The sequence below is a fragment of the Macaca thibetana genome, chromosome 13 (genome assembly GCF_024542745.1).
Source record: "Macaca thibetana thibetana isolate TM-01 chromosome 13, ASM2454274v1, whole genome shotgun sequence".
Taxonomy (NCBI): domain Eukaryota; kingdom Metazoa; phylum Chordata; class Mammalia; order Primates; family Cercopithecidae; genus Macaca; species Macaca thibetana.
The window spans coordinates 3,887,979-3,906,249 of record NC_065590.1 but is presented as its reverse complement, the minus strand read 5'-3'; the positions used below and the strand labels follow the sequence as shown (position 1 = coordinate 3,906,249).

At 42.1% G+C, this 18,271-nt stretch overlaps 2 protein-coding genes across 3 annotated transcripts in view; both read left to right on the top strand.

Annotated features, from left to right (window-relative positions):
- MITD1 (microtubule interacting and trafficking domain containing 1) overlaps window positions 1–18,271 on the top strand; it is a 977,552-nt gene that overhangs the window by 27,123 nt on the left and 932,158 nt on the right. The window lies entirely within an intron of this gene.
- AFF3 (ALF transcription elongation factor 3) overlaps window positions 1–18,271 on the top strand; it is a 579,971-nt gene that overhangs the window by 27,651 nt on the left and 534,049 nt on the right. The window contains exon 1 of one of the 2 annotated variants that reach the window (XM_050755038.1): window positions 7,142–12,735. The exons of the other annotated variant lie outside the window; for it this stretch is intronic. Coding sequence (XP_050610995.1) covers window positions 12,659–12,735 — 77 coding nt within the window. The 5' untranslated portion in view covers window positions 7,142–12,658. Of the gene's footprint in view, window positions 1–7,141; window positions 12,736–18,271 lie in introns of those variants that run through there. 2 annotated transcript variants of the gene reach the window in all.

Here is an 18,271-nt window from a genome sequence, read left to right as displayed (position 1 = left end):
CTTCCCTCTCTGGAAATAAATATTTCCAGCACATTAAATCATTTTTATCATTAATGAGAGACTTTCAGCTTTACTGTTCTGGTCCCTTGTACCACAGCAGGGAATTTATTAAAAGGAAAAAGGAGAGAAAATGGGAAAAGAACTACATGTTTGGGAGGCAGTTTTATCAACTCAAATGGAGTCAACCTCAGTGTCCTCAGAAGCAGAGTGTGCTGTTTATTTGGACTCAGTGGTGCAGAGGAAAAGGCAAAGGGGTTCCTGGGGCTGGAGCCATAGGTGTTTTGAGACCTGTCTCTTAGGCAACTTGGTGAGATATTAGGTTTTACATTTTGAGAGTTCACCTGCAGTGGCCACGTTGCCTTCCATGTTGAGGTTTACTTTTAGGTATCGAGGCATTTTTAAAGCCCTGGGAAGTTATGAGATCCTCTGTGGGGAAGAAATTCCTGCACACAGTCTGAGTGTGATACTGACTGTCTTTATAGTTCTCTGCAGCCGAAGCCCTACTCTTAATTATCGCAAGGGTGACATTTTAATTGTCACTGCATTAGATAAGATATCTCGGTTTGTAGTTAGACATAATTGAGGATACGGCAGAATTCGGGAGAAGCAATCAGTGGCACTTGAGTCACATCTTCTTCCACTGTGAGCACCAGCTGCTCTGCATCCGTACCCTGATTTGACGTCGACATTCGTGTCATCAGAGGAAACTCACTTGGTTCCTGAGACATTTACACGTCTGCAGCCCATTTTTATATTCTAATTTGCTTTGCCTGCTAACCTGTCCACAAACCAGATTTAACACTACCTGGAGTGGCAGAGAGACACTGGCCAGGGTCTTTAAGGAGAATCTGAGCTGCCTTTGGGTGTGGCTGTGTCTAAGTGGCCAGGTCACACCAAGCTCCATCCTACAGGCCCAAAGCATTTGAACAGCACCGTGCCTCCAGAGGCACAAAACATCTTATCGAGGGTGGGAACTCCGGAGAAACAAGCAGTGCAAACAACTGAAATATAATATTCTGTGTTTGCCATCACTTGAGACATCATCAGATAAATGCATTCTGGGAATTTGGCCAGAACCTATCAGAAAAAGTAAAAGCTGGAAACATAAAATACAGAATTTGAGATTTCCCCTAATTATAGTGAAATTTCCGTAATTATTTCCCTAATAAACGGTTTTTTTGGCCACCGTTGTTGCCATGTCTAGAAATGGGATTATTCTGATCTGACAGTTTCTAGGAAGTATAGGTACTTCTTCTCCAAGCTCTTGTCTGGTGGTGCTCCGTGGAAGGGCATTCTTTACTGAGGAATCTTTTTTTTTTTTTTTTTTTTTTTTTTTGGGATGGAGTCTTGCTCTATTGCCCAGGCTGGAGTACAGTGGCGTGATCTCCGCTCACTGCAAGCTCCGCCCCCCGGGTTCATGCCATTCTCCTGCCTCAGGCTCCTGAGTAGCTGGGACTACAGGCGCCCGCCACCACACCCAGCTAATTTTTTGTATTTTTAGTAGAGACAGGGTTTCACCGTGTTAGCCAGGATGGTCTCGATCTCCTGACCTCGTGATCCACCCACCTTGGCCTCCCAAAGTGCTGGGATTACAGGCGTGAGCCACCATGCCCGGCTACTGAGGAATCTTAATAGGATGTTCTGAGAAAGAGAAGTGCACAGCCTGGACAATAATTTGTTGCACTTTCTGCATATTGTTTTTGTTTAATTCTCAGGGCTCTAATATAAAGAGATGCCCCCTCACTAGAGGGAGCAAAACGATTGCCCCAAACATGAGCTGTGGTTCTCGAGGACGTGTTTGCTGAGTGAAGACACTGATCATGGTATTTCTGAAGAGAGTTTTAGAAGAGGTGGATTGGGGAGTCAAGCATGTTTGCCCTGGTTTATGTGAGGGCCTTGAATTTTAACGTAGTTCATGGTCTGCTTCTGTTTGCCCATGGTCCCCCTCAATGGATCTTCTGTAAACTTATCCCATCACCCACCTATAAACGTGAGACATTAGCTCAGGTCCCTCAGCTTGTGAAAGCTATAGATAGTCTCTGGAGCAGAGAGCTCCTGTCTTTTTTTCTAGAGTGGTTGTATTTATACTCATTGTCATCTAAGTGCATGCTCTATTTGCTAGAAGGAATTAAGATCCTGTAATAGTCCTTTTAACATTTAAATTAGGATACTTTTACCTCTGCAGGCTTCCTGCCTCCTCTCCACCAGTGCTCAAGGGTAGACTTTAACTGTCCTCCAAGTGCCAGTGACTGTTTCCAACATCCCTTAATTCTCCAGAGTCAGAGTTTGTGTTATTGGCGTAAATAAGATCAATAAGCCCTAGGCTGGGGCTTTGTCCATTATCTCTAACTGGGTGTTGAGTCTTAGGAAGGACCTGCACATCCTCACCTTGGATGCAATTGAAAGCACTTTGCCTATTGTGTACCCTCTAATTTAGAATTCAGAGACAAATTGGGCTTTAACTTTTCACCAAGTGAAATGAGATAAAAGCCCTTGTTAAACCAAAGAATACTGTAAACAAAGTGCTAGGATATGTTGACCTTTTTAAAGAAACTAATCTGTTAGCAAACCATTTTTCAAGTCACCTTATTGCTTCATGCTGTATGGATCAACTGTAAAATCATAGTGTTCAGCACAGTATAAATATACGTAAGTGCAGGCATATTATCATGGTTATTAACATAGCTGCTCTCCTAGAGACTGCTCTTGGTAGGCGAGAGGTCAGGACTGGACATGCAGGCAGGGAAATAGAGGGCCAGCTCCCTTTGGGAGAACACAGAGAGTGGCAAGAACAAGAGGGTACTGAGGAGTACTTTGAACAGATGGAGGAGGAACAGAGCAGGAGGAGGGCCAGGAGGCAGAGAAGTCCAGGAGCTCAGGAAGTGGGAAATTCCAAGGGGTGAGGGGTCAGCAGAGTAAAACGCAGCAAAGTCATTGAGCTCCGTGAGATTGGGAGACAGTGGAGTGGGTAGCCTTGCCTGAGACACCTGACGGATGCACACAGGGAAACCAAGGTTCACAGCGATTCAGCATCGGATCCGTGGCTGAGTTACAACGAGGGCCCAGAGGTGGTGGTCGTTCTGCAGTTCTCTATTCAGTCTCCTTCTGACTTGTGAGAGGTTAGTTCCTCTCATATGACTGTGTTTATAGTACCCTATTATACAGATCATGTGTTCTTGTTTTTCGTAATTTAACAATGTCTCATTTCATTAGTCTCTTATTCAGGTCCCTAAAGTCGTGGATAAAGTAAAATGTTGCATTTTGCACATTAGGTTCCTTACTTACAATTTTAAACTTAGGGGCAACACAAAGTTTTCTCTGGCAAAGAATAAACAGGGTTCCTGTGAAGAGGTCATCTGAAAAGCCCTGACAGCAACCTTTGAATTATAGACAGCGACAATTATTCTTCTAATTTTTAACTTCTGACTATGATATATGGACTTGCCTTTATTTGAGAAAGAGGTTAGTGTCTTAGTCATTTGGTGCTCTGTGTTTCATTGTATTCGACCAAGTAACGCATTTTGTTGAATTTCAGGGTTGATAGAGAAAATGCATGGCATGTGTGTTAATTTGATGAAGCTGCCCTATGAAGTCCCACGGCCTGGACAGCCTCAACAGCAGGCGTGTGTCACCTCGCAGTCCTGGGGGCTGGACGGCTGAAAGGAAAGTGTTGGCAGGGCTGGTTCCCTCTGAGGGCAGTGAGGGAGAATCCCTTCGTGCCTCTCTAGCTTCTGGTGGATGCTGGCGATCTTTGGTGTTCCTTGGCTTGTAGATGTATCAGCCGACCCTGCCTTCACGTTCGCTGGGCGTTCTGCCTGTGTGCATGCCCGTGTCCACGTGTCCCCTTTTCATGAGGACACCAGTCACACTGTGTTAGGTGCCCACCCTACTCCAGAGTGACCTCATCTTAACTAGGCCTGCAACAACCTCATTTTCAAATAGTCACATTCTGAAGCATCGGAGATTAGGATGTCAACATCTGAATTCTGTGGGGTCTGCAGGGACACAGTTCAACCCATAACAGCATGTTAGACTACAGCGTGGGAAGATCCTCTGAGGCTGAAGTTAGGGAACCTGTCGTCAACATTCACACTCACAGTGTTGGCCTTTATCTTGTTCTCCATCGAAAAGAGATGTCGCAGTGAAGTCCAACAATAACTTCTTCATATTTTAATCAACGAGTGAACTAGCCAAGTCATTTAATATGGGAACAGAAATAGGAAACGAAAGAACTCAGTTAAGGTAAAAGGAATAGCAGGAAAGAGGGAAATGAAGGTGAAAAGGCAAAGATAAAATACAAATGAGAAGAAACAGCAATGAGGTTATTTTGGAAACAGGTTGACCCAGCAGATCAATGTTTGTGATATGGTGGATTCCTGGCATTCATGGCATTAATCCTGCACTTAATATACAAGATGAACAAGGGTTGGTGTGACTTCAGAGATGTGTCCGTTTGTTGTGAGCACCTCCCTTCTTGGTCTGAAATGGGCACTTTCTCTGGGGTTGCAGGCTTTACCAATAAGATGGGCAGTTGATGGTATGGCCCAGCCAGCAAGCCTGCCCCAGCCCAGCTCAGGATCAGCTCTCCATGGGTCCAGCTCCCGGTGTGCGCCCTGGCCCCTTAAAGGCCAAGGGTTCATTTAAAGCAGTGATCCCCAACCTTTTTGGCACAGGCACCGGTTTCATGGAAGACAGTTGTTCCATGGACGAGGAGGTGAGGGTGGGGATGGTTTCAGGATGAAACTGTTCCTCCTCATATCCTCAGGCATTAGTTAGATTTTCGTAAAGAGCGCTCGACCCAGATTCCTCGCATGCGCAGTTCACAATAGGGTTTACTCTCCTATGAGAATCTAATGCCGCCGTTGATCTGACAGGAGGTGGAGCTCAGGCTCACTCATCCTCCGCTCACCTCCTGCTGTGCGGCCCAGTTCCTAACAGGCCATGGACTGTTATGGCCTGGGGGTTGGGGACTCCTGATTTAGAGGACAGTCTGAGCATGGGCTGGACATGGGGAGGGGAAACGTCTTGTTCTGCAGTTAAAGTGCAGATGATTTTACCAGCCATCGCATCTCCTAGAGTAGAAATCTCCAGTTTTCGGAGACTCTTTCATTGTTTATATTTAGTAGCAGATGTCAGAAGGCATAAAAATACATGATAAATGCTGTTTAGTTGAGCAAGCTGGGTTTACAGGCTGTCCTACCTGCGGATAACCACATATGCTGTACAGTATGTGCCTTGAATAGAGATCCCTTGAGACCCTGAATTGGGTGTCTTTGTTGGAAAAAGACAGTTGATTCACAGAGGAGAAACAAGCCACAAGTCGAGGTTTTGTAAAGAAAGTAGCAGCCCCTTTATGTCATCATTTGGTATTTACGGTTTTGCTCAAATAATGTTTAGGGGTACACCTAGCTCCCGCTAATCCCCATGCCAACAATTTAAAGGTGCTAACCTTTAAAAAAGACGCTAATTCTGAGCCAGCTCATTTGTGCAGCTTCAGGCAGGAGCCAGAGCGTGGTGGTTTCTTTCTACAGACCAGGGGCCTCACAAAACCACACTTCCTCTCTCCCGACGTGTTTCAGGGGTAAAGTGGATGCTTGCTTTGCGTGTTTTTCAAACCTAGGTCTGTGTTTGTCAAGTACGGCATCATGGAGTCGTCTCACTCACAGATGGCCTGGTGTATATTTCACAGTTCCTGTTTTATACGCTATTCGCATAAAAAGCTCAGAATTTGGAGACTTGAACCCCTCCTGTCTCTTTTATACTTTCACGTAAAAGATACCTCAGATTTTTTCTAGTATCAGAAATTTTTGTTTTAAATTTTTTTCTCTATTGTATATGATGACATTTCCAGAATTAAAAGCTTTTGCATACATTCTGTTTCTTCTTAGAAACAGGTCATATACTGTTAGACCCTGGTTGACATGAAGAAATTTAGCATTAAATTGCAGTGTGTTTCAAGTCGAATGTTTTAACGCTACAACTTCTGAAATGTAGAGTAATTTTAAACAAATATTTGAGTGTCTACACTGTGCTGGATAAGAAAATTAACTACAGTATTATTACGTCCTTTTATATATTATAAAATGTTCGTTCCTATCAGCAATTTTAATACTGAAAACCAGAAACAATATATCCCATTATAAGAAAAATCTCATTTATTAAAATTAAAAATTATCATGCAAGTTCACTAGAGATGGCAATTTGCAACACAAAAAAAGACTTTCATGAAAAAAATGTCTTCAGGGATTAGATCTTTTAGGTGTTAAAGATAATTACTTCATTCAACAAATCTTGGTTGAGCGTCTACCATGAGCTGACACTTGTAATTATGTGACAGAAATGAGCGTAGAGAAATGGAAGGGAAGAGAGAATCTTCAGGAGCCGTGGCCAGTTAGGATCCGTTGGCAATGAAGCTAATGCCGTCTTAAAATTATCGTGTACTGTTAAGAAAACTAAGTGTTTTAATGGGAAAAAAAATATTATCATGTATGAAATGGTGTGAAAATATAACTGATGATTAGAATTCAACTTACAACTTTCTAAGAACATGTCTGTAGAATAAACTATGAACACCACATCACAATTCAGGAGAATCACAGTGTGAAAATAAATGAGAGGCTGTGATTGTATCTCAGTCGTGAACAGGAAAGTTGACCTGGAGCATAAACATGGCTGCTCCGGAAAGTGTTGTATCTTCTGAGAATGCTCAGATTTCTACTTCTAACAATTACAGCAGCGATGGTTTCACAGCTGTTAGTCAGACGGTTTTAATCTGCAAAAGGTTAAATGTTTGACAGTTACTTGCTCTCACATGCAGATTAGCTGCTCGGAGTTTAACCTTTAGATGTGCTTACGCAACCACGTTCTACAGTTTTTTGGTGTAATCCCAGCACTTTGGGAGGCCGAGACGGGTGGATCACGAGGTCAGGAGATCGAGACCATCCTGGCTAACACGGTGAAACCCCGTCTCTACTAAAAAATACAAAAAAAAAAAAAACTAGCCGGGCGAGGTGGTGGGCGCCTATAGTCCCAGCTACTCGGGAGGCTGAGGCAGGAGAATGGCGTAAACCCGGGAGGCGGAGCTTGCAGTGAGTTGAGATCCGGCCACTGCACTCCAGCCTGGGCGACAGAGTGAGACTCCGTCTCAAAAAAAAAAAAAAAAAAAAAAAAAAAAAAAAAAAAAAAAAAAACCACCCAGACAGAAACAGTCTAATAACTTGCAACTGGGAATACAGAAATCCAGGAGACACTTTTTTCACTTGATAGAAATTACTCCCATTACCTTCCCTCTTCCTTTCTGTCTGAAAGTATCTTACCACTCACCCTAATGTGTAGAAGCAACTTCACAATGAAAGAACTGAAGCCGTTTGTGGAGATACAAATGTCAGGACAGGATGATTGTTCCACCTCGATGCCTTGCAGGATTTTAAACGAGTGAGTGTCGCTGCGTGATACAAAGAAGAGACATGGGATCTTTGGTCTTTACCTGAGAATGGGGAGATAAGTGTGAATTTTAAACTTTGTCGAGTGAGGAGTTTACATCTGGAGCTTCTGATTATTATAAAAGAACAAAAAATCACAGGCTTTCTATTACTGCCTTCAACTTTTTAAATGCATGTTGATGATACATTATTTTCAAGGCATTATTCACATAGATAAGGCATTTGATTCAACTGATTCAAATTATATCGTATCACATTTCTTTCTGATTTTGTGTTGCTTGAAGAACAAGACAGGATTAAAAAACAGACAAGAAAATAGGAGATGGCTAAACATTAACTCTATATAAGCCATACTGTCCTCATTTTTAATCAGTGAATGCTCTTAAGCTTGTTCATATATTGCAGAAAACATTTTTTAAAGGAACTATGATTGTTTTCTAGGTAGAGGCATCATAATAAGTATTTTATGTGTTATCTTATTTAAATATCTCCATGACTCATTTAGGCAAAAACTCTCATGTTTCCTATTTTATAAATGAATTCATAGGCTAAAAATGTTTATTGGTGGTTCCCAAAATTGGACTGCTAGCAACTGATGGGAAAAAATGGACATTCCTGGACTCCCCTCTGGAGGGTTAAGATTTTGAAGTTCTGGGGTATAGATCTGAGTATCTTTAGAGTTGAGTAGTTTCCCCAGTTGATTCTAATAACACCTTGGTTCGGAGGTCACACTTGTTTGGAAGAGCCACTCAGTATCACACAGTGAAAAAAGAATGATAGAAATCTATCCGTGTTCCTGCAAAGGGCAAGATCTTGTTCTTTTAGTGGCCTATTGCAGGGTGGAGGGTGGAGGGTGGGAGGAGGGAGAGGATAAAAAAAATTAACTAGAGAGTACTAGGCTTAACACCTGGGTGACAAGTGGGTGACAAGATAATCTGTTCCATACACCCCCATGATAGAAGTTTACCTGTATAGCAAACCTGCACATGTACCCCTGAACTTCAAATACAACTTAAAAAATAAAAGGTTTGGTTACCATGTAAGGAGAAAAAAAAAAAAAAAAACCCAAAGTGATAGAACTGAGGTTGGGACTCAGTTCTGTGTGACTCTACACCTCATAATCTGGAAGTGACTGTTATGGGGAAATCACCCTCAAATCCTAACAGTTGAAAGAATCCTAGCATTTATCTTGTCCATCATCTTTCCTAATGTGGGATTTCCCTCCCAGCCTCCTTGATGGTGGGCCTTGGAGTCCCAGCTGGAAGTAGTTCAGAGGAGATGAGCCTCTGAGTGTTCCTTGCTATGGATGAGGCAGTCCTAACTATTAGCAAGCTCTGCTCTACGCTGGGTACGTGTGTTCCTGCTGGCCGCTTCCTAGTTTTGCCCTCTGGAGCTATCCAGAATAAGTCAAGTCCTTTTTGTGCATGACAGCCTTTGGGCTATTTAAAGAAACCCATCCTCTTCCAACTGAGGCTTTCTTACTTTAGAATAATTGTGTCGGGTGCCGGGTTCAAATCTCCCTTCACCCTCTTGAAAGAGAAATCCCACCACAGCCTCAACAAACAACTGTGATATCAACCACAAAATCTTCCCAGCTCGTCAGAAACTATGGCTGTTTTTCCCAGTGGCAGATTGTTTCTTAGCCTCCCTGGATCTCCCAGTTAATTTCCTTTGTTTTCTGTATTTCTTAGTACCCTATATCACAATTAGGACACTTGTTCCCCGTTTATAACACACATTTAAATTTTGTTTCTAAAAAGCTCACTCATGGTTCAGGTCAAAGCTATGAAGAAGACAGGAACTTAGAGCATTAAGAGAGAAGTTGGTTGTGCTGAAGTGAGCGGGCATCTCAATTCCACACAGCTTGCGATCTTGTGGCCTTCGGCAGTACAACAAGGCCGGCCTTTACAGGAGAACAGACTGTTCCTGAACAGTTCCTCCACTGTATGAAAAGCAAACATATTTTTTCTCCTATATTGAACCCTTCAGCCTTTTGTGTTTAAACTATTTCTCATCTTGTTTGAACTATTTTTTCTGGAACAAACATTTATTGTAGGCAGTGTAAATAACAGCTGGCACTCTGTTTGTGTTGACTTTTGTATGTCTCTTCTGGGCCATTATTTAGTTAGCAGAGAGTTTGGAGACCTGAATTCATGTCTCTACCTTGTTACCAGTTTAGAGCTTAGACAAGTCTTTTAATTTTCTAGGCCATAGTTCTTTTGTGAAATAGGGATAATAAGTACCCTTGTCCTACCTCATGGAGAGGGATGATAAAAATATGGGCTACCCAGAGTCTTAAGGTATCTAGAAAAATGTGCTACAGAAAACAACATCATGCTAGTGTGCATTATTCATTGCCATTATTATTAATGCCATTATTGGCTTATCAGTGGAATTTAGCCTCTTCCTTAAGCATGCTGTTTAGCTAAAATTTTTGTTGTTGTTGCTGTTTAGACAGGGTGGAGTTATCCAAAATATTTACTAGAAAATTCTGACCTTTCAGGGAATAGACTGATCACTCAGAAAGGATTCTTTTGATTTACTTCAGCTGCACTTTGAGAGGGGCACATGTGTGCACACGTGTGTACACTCACATCTGTATGCTTAATCCGTTTGTTCTCAGGAAGGAAACAGGTAAGAGGCACTTCCCCTTGTAGATTATCCTGCTTCTTCCTTTGTCTGTAGATTGGTCTGGAAGAAATAAACTTTTAAAGTCCTGGGACGAAAGGGGTTTAGCCTTTTGAACTACACCCTTCCCCCACCTTTTTTTTTTTTTGACTGTGTGGAAGTATGAACGGATCTTACAGTGTGCTAGGTAAGAGGGAATGAATTGTGGGTAAGATGCTTTAGATGAAGACACAAGCTCGCGAATCGCAGTGGCACATCCTCGTGAGTGCCTTTCCTTCAGGGCATTACCCTGGAGTTGAAGGCGTGATTCGAGTGACATTTTCTGCAGGTTGTTTCTGTAGAAGCTCAGACTTTTGTCAGGTTCTCCAAATATCCATCCCCTCCTCTTGTCCTCTCTCAAATGTCAGTACGGTATTGCACAGTTCTCCTCTAGTTTTCCTTGCAGAGGTGCCGAGTGGGTTAATTAACGGATTATTAGCAAATGCTTTGAAAATCAAAAGGTCCTTCAGAAATAATCGGCATTGTTTGGTTCTCATTTGGAGTGAGTAGAAAGGGTAATCTCATTTCTTCAAAGCAAGATAACGAAGATGGAAGAGAGAATGCTTCTTTTGCAGTGATACTAACTGCTGTGTTCCGAGGCACTGCTTGGGTTGTGTCGTCATTGCCGTTATTACAAGTGAAGAAATAAATGGGACCTCACTGGGTCTGCCAGAATCTCACTGCTGTGGAGCATTACAAACGCGTTAAAGTGTAATCGACGTCTAGTAGCTGTCTGTCTACAGTGTGCCAGTTAGAATACTTAGCTTTGCAATAAAAGAGGAGTTAATAAAACACATTTAAGAAATGGAAAATAAGATTAGAAGTGGCATTTTGGCCCTTATTCCAGTGGCAGGGAACAGAAGAGGGTGTGGAAACCGACCTCAGCTCAGTTCCCTGTATCTTCATTCGTCACTGGCTCGTTCATTACCAAATGTCTATAGATATTCGGATATCACCCCTTCCTCCAAAGTATTCTTCTCTCCGTTTGATTCAGGACTATTTTATAGCTTCATGTCATGTGGAAGTTTTAGAATTCAACTTCAAAGTAAACAGGAAAATGAGTTAAAATTACAGTTCATTGATTTCTTGCTGGCTTTTAAATTTATTTGTAAGACAAATTGCATAGTTTCTACTTTCTTCCCCTCAAAACTCACAACCCCAAAAATATCTGACTGGGGGAGGGGGCTTTTATTTTAACCACGAGTGAACTACTGTTTAGCAACATTGACTACAAATGTGCTTCTTGGGAATTTCACCACTATATAATTGCCTTCTTCATTTCTTTTCTTGCTTAACTAGTGTATATAATCACTGATTTATAAGTGTGAGCTGTAATAATGTCAGCTGTCTGCTGGCATGATTGGAGAACTTATTATGAAATGAAGTTAATTTTATATCTTCTTTTCTTGGAAACTCTTTTATACTTAATTTTAAGCAGATAAGTGACATAAAAGACCAAACTACTTGAAGATAATGCATTTAGAAATTGCTGATTGATGAGCTTATGCTTATCTAATTTTGTTTTAAAAAGATTCTAATATATCTTTTGAGAATAGATTTTTGAGTGGAAGAACAAAACTAGTATAGGTGGATAAGATACCCGCAAAAGAAAAATGGAAGGGTTCTGTTTCTCTCTGTCCCAAAATCGTTTTAATGTTAATTCTAGAATTCATGTTTTAGTCATGGTTGTCAGTTGTGGAAAATATTATTCAGTTTAATAGTTTTACTTAAAATAAATGTTTGCGTTTTAAGCAAAACAGTTTATGTTGTAAAAGGGTAACAACTACATTTTATGCATCTCTTTTTGCTGGATTTTCTTTTAGAGATAATGATCTTTAGGGCTGTTTTCTATAAATATGCATATCGTACTTGTGTTTCTGTTTAAATGCATGCATAAGAAGCACTGAATTTGATTAACTTTATTAACAATAAATAATGAAGTGTACTCTTTTATGTTAACCCTTATTTTATTGTGTATCAGCCTTTAGACATTTGGCTATCTAGACAAGCAGTCATTTATATCCTTTTAAAAAATATTTATTTCTCCTTTGACTAATTGCTTTTTATATGACTTAAAGCCTTTTGCATTGATACCATTTGTTAAAACACAGCCAGAAGAAGGCAGAGCAGCCTCATTTTTCAAAAATTTAGTGTCATTTTTATAGACAAATAACACTTGTAAATGATGGATAATAGCTAGCAGGATGCTGCATGGTATAAAATGTGCATGAATTATATTTTCTGGGAGTTAGAAGGTTAACTTGTCTATGAACTAATTGAAAAGCTTTATGGTAAATGCAAAGTGCTGTGTGCACATTATCGGCATGACTTAAACCAGCTGAAAAAGGGATTTTCCTTCCCTTGGGTATTATTCATTCTCTCCTCCCCTTTTCTGGCTAGCTGGTGTATATGGAGAGTATCTAATCATAATGAATCTATAGAATTTATAAAAAGAACAGCATAGATGCTTTTCACAATGAGTTGGCAGTTAATACGTTGCATATTAGGAATGGGATGGAGGTGAGTGCAGGCATTGACATTATCACTGCATGATGATATATTTTTGTGTTTGCATAGGCCGTGTTTATCAAGATGACAGTGGTTTCTGGCCCTGGGAAAACAAATGGTGAGAGATAGACTTGGTTTCTTCTGCAGTTTGCGATGTAGAGGTAATGAATTTATCACAAGCTTTTGGTTGAGGAAGGCTAACTCACATGTCTCTCTTTCTTCCCACGATGGACAGTCACGTTAAGTTGAAAACACACCATCTTAATGTAGTAGCAATTCGGATATTCAGTTGAGAATATTAATATGTTAATGAGAACTTCAGAAATTTCACTTATTTAAAAGTAAGACTTTCCTTGCCCATCAAAGACATGGCTATAGGCATCCATCCAGATTATGTGGGAGGAGGTGGGTTTAGTGTCATCTTGATCCTCTCCTCACCCCCTCCAGCTGCTTTTTCTCATTGAGTGAATGCTGGGGAGAAAAGGAGTAGAGGAGGGGAAGGAGATGGTAAGAAATAGAAAGGATTTCTCACTGGGTCTGGTCATATTCTGGCTTTGTGTTTTCTGGGCCTTGTTGCAATTTAACATCTCTTTCCTTTATCATTGTTGTTTATCAGTTTTATGACAATCACCTAGATTGAATTTCTTTTTCTTTGAGATGGAGTTTTGTTCTTGTTGCCCAGGCTGGAGTGCACTGCGCAATCTCGGCTCACTGCAACCTCTGCCTCCCAGGTTCAAGTGATTCTCCTGCCTGAGCCTCCCAAGTAGCTGGGATTACAGGCGCGTGCCACCATGCCCGGCTAATTTGGTATTTTTAGTAGTGACTGGGTTTCTCCATGTTGGTCAGGACAGTCTTGAACTCCTGACCTCAGGTCACCCGCCTCAGCCTCCCAAAATTCTAGGATTACAGGCGTGAGCCACCGGGCCCAGCCTGAATTTCTTTTTATTTACCCTGATTAGTATATCTGGTGGATTTATGTCTTTTAACACTCCTGGAAACATCTCCGTTATCATCTCCTTAAATATTCCCTTTCCTCCTTCCTTTCTATTCTTTTCTTCTAGGTCTCTGATGAGACATATTTGGGACCTTCTCATTGTATTCTCCATCTAGGTTAACATTACTTTATATTTTTCATTTCCTTGTCTTACTCTATTGCCTTTCAGGAAATTTCTTCATTTCTTCTTTCCAATTCACTAATTCTATTTTTAGCTTTGACTAAATGCGGTATAATCTTGCTAGCAAGCTTTTATTTCAATAATTATAGTTTTTATTTTAAAAAATTTTAGTCGGTTCTTTAAAAATCTTCCTTGTCATTTAAAAAATTGTGGTAAAATACACATAACATAAAATTCGCCATCTTCACTATTTTTAAGTGTACACAGTTCAGTTAATATTACGTCCATTCACATTGTTATTCTGCCAGTCTCCACAGCTCTTTTCAGTTTGCAAAGCCGAAACTGCCTGGTCATTTTTTTTTTTTTTGAGATGGAGTTTCGCACCTTGTTGCCCAGGCTGGAGTGCAGTGGGGCGATCTTGGCTCACTGCAACCTCCGCCTCCTGGATTCAAGTGATTCTCCTGCCTCAGGCTCCCGAGTAGCTGGGACTACAGGCACCTGCCACCGCGCCCAGCTAATTTTTGTATTTTTAGTAGAGATGGGGTTTCACCATGTTGGCCAGGCTGGTCTCAAACTCCTGACCTCAGGTGATCCACCTGTCTCTGCCTCCCAAAGTGCTGGGATTACGGGTGTGAGCCACTGCACCCAGCCCTGCCTGGTCATTTTTGATAGTCACTTGTTGCTTGTTTATTTTTGTGATTGTATCATTTGCTTCTTTGGCCTTTCATATGTAGTTATTTTATAGTCAGTATTTGGTAACTGAAGCATCTGAAGTCCTTGGTACTTTGCATCTGTTCTTTGTTGTTTCTTCAGTCTCTCACTCCTGATGTTGTTTCGTTTCCCTGTCCATTTAGTAAACCTTAATTGCTAGCTCATATTTGGTTGATCCTAATCTGTAGAAAAAGTCTTGAGGTCTGAGTCAAGGATGCTCTTCTCAGAGTATTTGCTTTTGCGTTTGCCAGTAGTCATAGGGTGCTGCTGTCCTGCAGGGGTACTGCTGTCCTGAGACAATTCCATTGTCTTCCAGATGCTGCCATGTAACCCCGGAGTTTTAGTTTAGTTCCCCCTCCCAGCCACAGAGCTGAGGCCCAGCCTCCCAGCGGCCACGTGAGATCACCACATGCCCTCACAGGACCCTTCCCTTTTCTGAGGCTCACTGCCCAGGGATTTTTGGTTGTTACTGTTTCTTCCTTTTCCTTTTTGCCCCGGTAGACTTTTTTTTTTCATCTCCTCTGAGCCCAACAAAACAATAATAATTGTTTTTCATTCATTCATTACTGGTAGACAGTAAAACAACAAGAGTGTTAGTCTGCCGTACTTCTGGAAGCATGAGCTGGGGCCTTTCACATGGGCAATCCTTGTGCACCTCTGCTGGGCACCTGCGGCTGCAGCAGCCTTGCTCTGGCAGCCTTGCCTTCCCCTGCTCCCACGTTGCTTGCAGCTTCTGATTTTATGAGGTCTGCCTCATCCAGACCCTGCTGGGTCCATCTGACCCCCTGGAAGAAATGTCTTGGGCAGGATGACCTTGGTTGACATCCCCATCATAAATTCTACATCTGGCTTCCCAAATTAAGGTGCCTTTCCTCCACTTCAGAGGGAGAATGGGGTGCAGATCCTTCCCAGTACAATGTTAGCTAGCCTCTAGCTTCTAGCTGTGTACCAGCTGCCAGTCCAGCAGGCCTCCAAAGTTCTACGGAAATTATATCAAGTGCTGTGCATTTCTGCTTTGAAGCCTCTGTCAGTGAACTTGAGAGTAGGCACCCCACCCCCACTGCGCTACCCAACTATTTGGTGATGGTGGAAGGGATCACAACACAGCTCTTCTTTCTCCCCCTCAGAGAAAAACAAAATTCTCTGTTGACTTCTGTTTTTCACTCAGAGTGGGTCAGCGGTATAAAAAATCATGAAACTAATGGCTGGGTGCTGTGGCTCATGCCTGTAATCCCAGCACTTTGGGAGGCCGAGACGGGCAGATCACGAGGTCAGGAGATGGAGACCATCCTGGCTAACACGGTGAAACCCCATCTCTACTAAAAATACAAAAAGTTAGCCGGGCACGATGGCGGGCGCCTGTAGTCCCAGCTACTCGGGAGCCTGAGGCAGGAGAATGGCATAAACTCAGGAGGCGGAGCTTGCAGTGAGCCGAGATTGCGCCACTGCACTCCAGCTCCAGCCTGGGCGACTGAGCAAGACTCCATCTCAAAAAAAAAAAAAACAAAAAACATGAAACTATTTATATGACACATTAACTTTGAAAAGCTCCTTTGAAGAGCCTGGCACCTCACTTTGGAAATGTGTATCTGTCGTTGCTTGGTAACTTACTTGAAACGTCCAGTTTAATACCTGTCCATACAGACATACGCAGCATGTGTTGCCTCCATCATGGGATGGCTTCTTCTCCTTTCTCTGACTCCTGTTTGTTAAATGTCACCTAGAATGGAATGGGCTTCCCTCTTTCCCTGATGCCCAGTTGTTTTACTTTTTGTCACCTTGGAGATAGTACTTCTTACCCCCTGTGATTCTGAGACATAAAGATGATCAGGAAGCCGTTATAGCCACTGCAGAGTCACCAGCAACAGGGCAGGGCCGTACACTGTCACTTGGCATGTTGTTTTATTTTTTTAATGCCACACGGATTAACCATCATTAAAAATAAGGTTATATTTATATAGTTACTCCCCATTAAGGAGATGGAGCTTAACTCCCCATTCCTACAGCGTGGGCTGCACTTTGGGACTTAGCTTCAAACATCACACTAGGGCAAGGAGGGAAGGTAACTTAGAGGTGGAGAAAACGGGCAAACAGTTTCTCATCCCGGTGATCAGTTCACATCAACCATGTCACACCTTGACAGGATGTGGTGAGAAGGGCATTTCATCTCTGTGACCTGAAAAACCCATAATCTGGGTCTAGTGGTGAGTGAGAAAAGCATCAGTGAGACCCACATTGAGGGATATTTTACCAAATGCCTGACAGTGTTTCTCGAGACCGTCAACGTCATCAAAAACAAGGGAAGTCTGAGCATAGTGTCACTGACCAGGCCAGGAAAAGGAGCCATGAGCTCTGAACATAATGGGATGGGATCCTCAGACAGAAAAGGACATTAGGGGAAAAGAGCTGTGAAATCCAAGGAAAGTGTAGCGTGTAGTTAATAGTGTCATACCAGTGTTGCCTCTTTCATTGTGACAGATGTACGTAGTAATGTCAATGGTAGCAACAGAGTAAACCAAGTGAGGGTATACAGGGGGTGAGGGGTATGCAGGGGTTCTCTGTACTTTCTTTGTAAAGTTTCTGTACCTCTAAATCTAAAACTATTGTAACATTCTATTTAAGTAGAATTTTTAAATATTTTAAAATAAAAATAAATATTAAAACCATTTATCTGGTAGCTCAGAGAGCTGATATATATCTGTAGTGTTACCTGCATTTCAGCAACACCTGTGACCATCTTTCAGAAGGGATGAGAAATTGTGGTGGAGAAGGTAGCCCAGTTAAACAGGCAGTGCTTAGCACAGTGGTTAAGGCATAGCCTTTGGAGCCAGAATGACTGGGTTTGAAGTCCTATTTTGTCCCTCCTAGCTTTGTGACCTTAGGCAAGTTGACATTCCTGTGCCTCAGTGTCTCGTCCCGTAAGATGATCATGCTGTGTTGAGTGACTAATGAGGTAACACATGTAAAGCGTATCTGGCATGGGCTACACCTCTGTTGTAGCGCCAGGACCTTCACTGTTTTCTTTTTCCCAACCTCTTCAAGTGACTATAAAGGTGACAAGTTTGTGGATAGCACAAAGCTGAGCAAGCTGCTATGAAATTACCTATTCTCGGAGGCTGGGGTTGAACCAAAGGAGGATGGAGGGTGTGTTTCCCTCATGGGTTGGGAGTCACCCCTTGACGTGTGTGTGTGGACCCCTTGGGCGCTCTCTAACCGCACACGAGTGGATCAGAAGGATGCACTTAGTCATAGGCGTTTTGTGTTTGTTGTTATGCAGAACGTTATCTGTGATCTTAAAGACACGCATCGTGACTGGCAACATCAAAGCCTGTTCTTTGGCTTCTGCTGTGTTTCATGCCAGATACATTTTCATTGTCCTCCTTCAAAGGCTCTTGTAGGGTCTGTCTGCCGGATCCTGGAAGTGTTCGTCTTCCACTCCTGGCGGTTGGCTTCTTGGCTGACTCTTTGTCCAGATGGGAGCACTGATGTGGCCCCTGAATGAAAATTAGACCTCTTTTTCCCATTGTGCCTTTGCTAACTTGCCTTGGATTTGGAAGAAATGAGGACATACCATTTTCTTTAAAACAACAACAACAACACCGGCTGTATTCAGATATAATTCACATACCATACACCTCATTTATATAAAGTGTACAGTTCAGTGGCTTTAGTATATTTACAGAGTTGTGCAACCATCACCATAATTTTAGAATATCTTCATGACCCTACCAGTAAACTCCCACTGGTGGTGTATGAAGGTTCCAGTTTCTCCACAGCCTCACTAAGACTTTTTAACTCTGTGTCTTTTTGATATAGGCATCCCAGTGC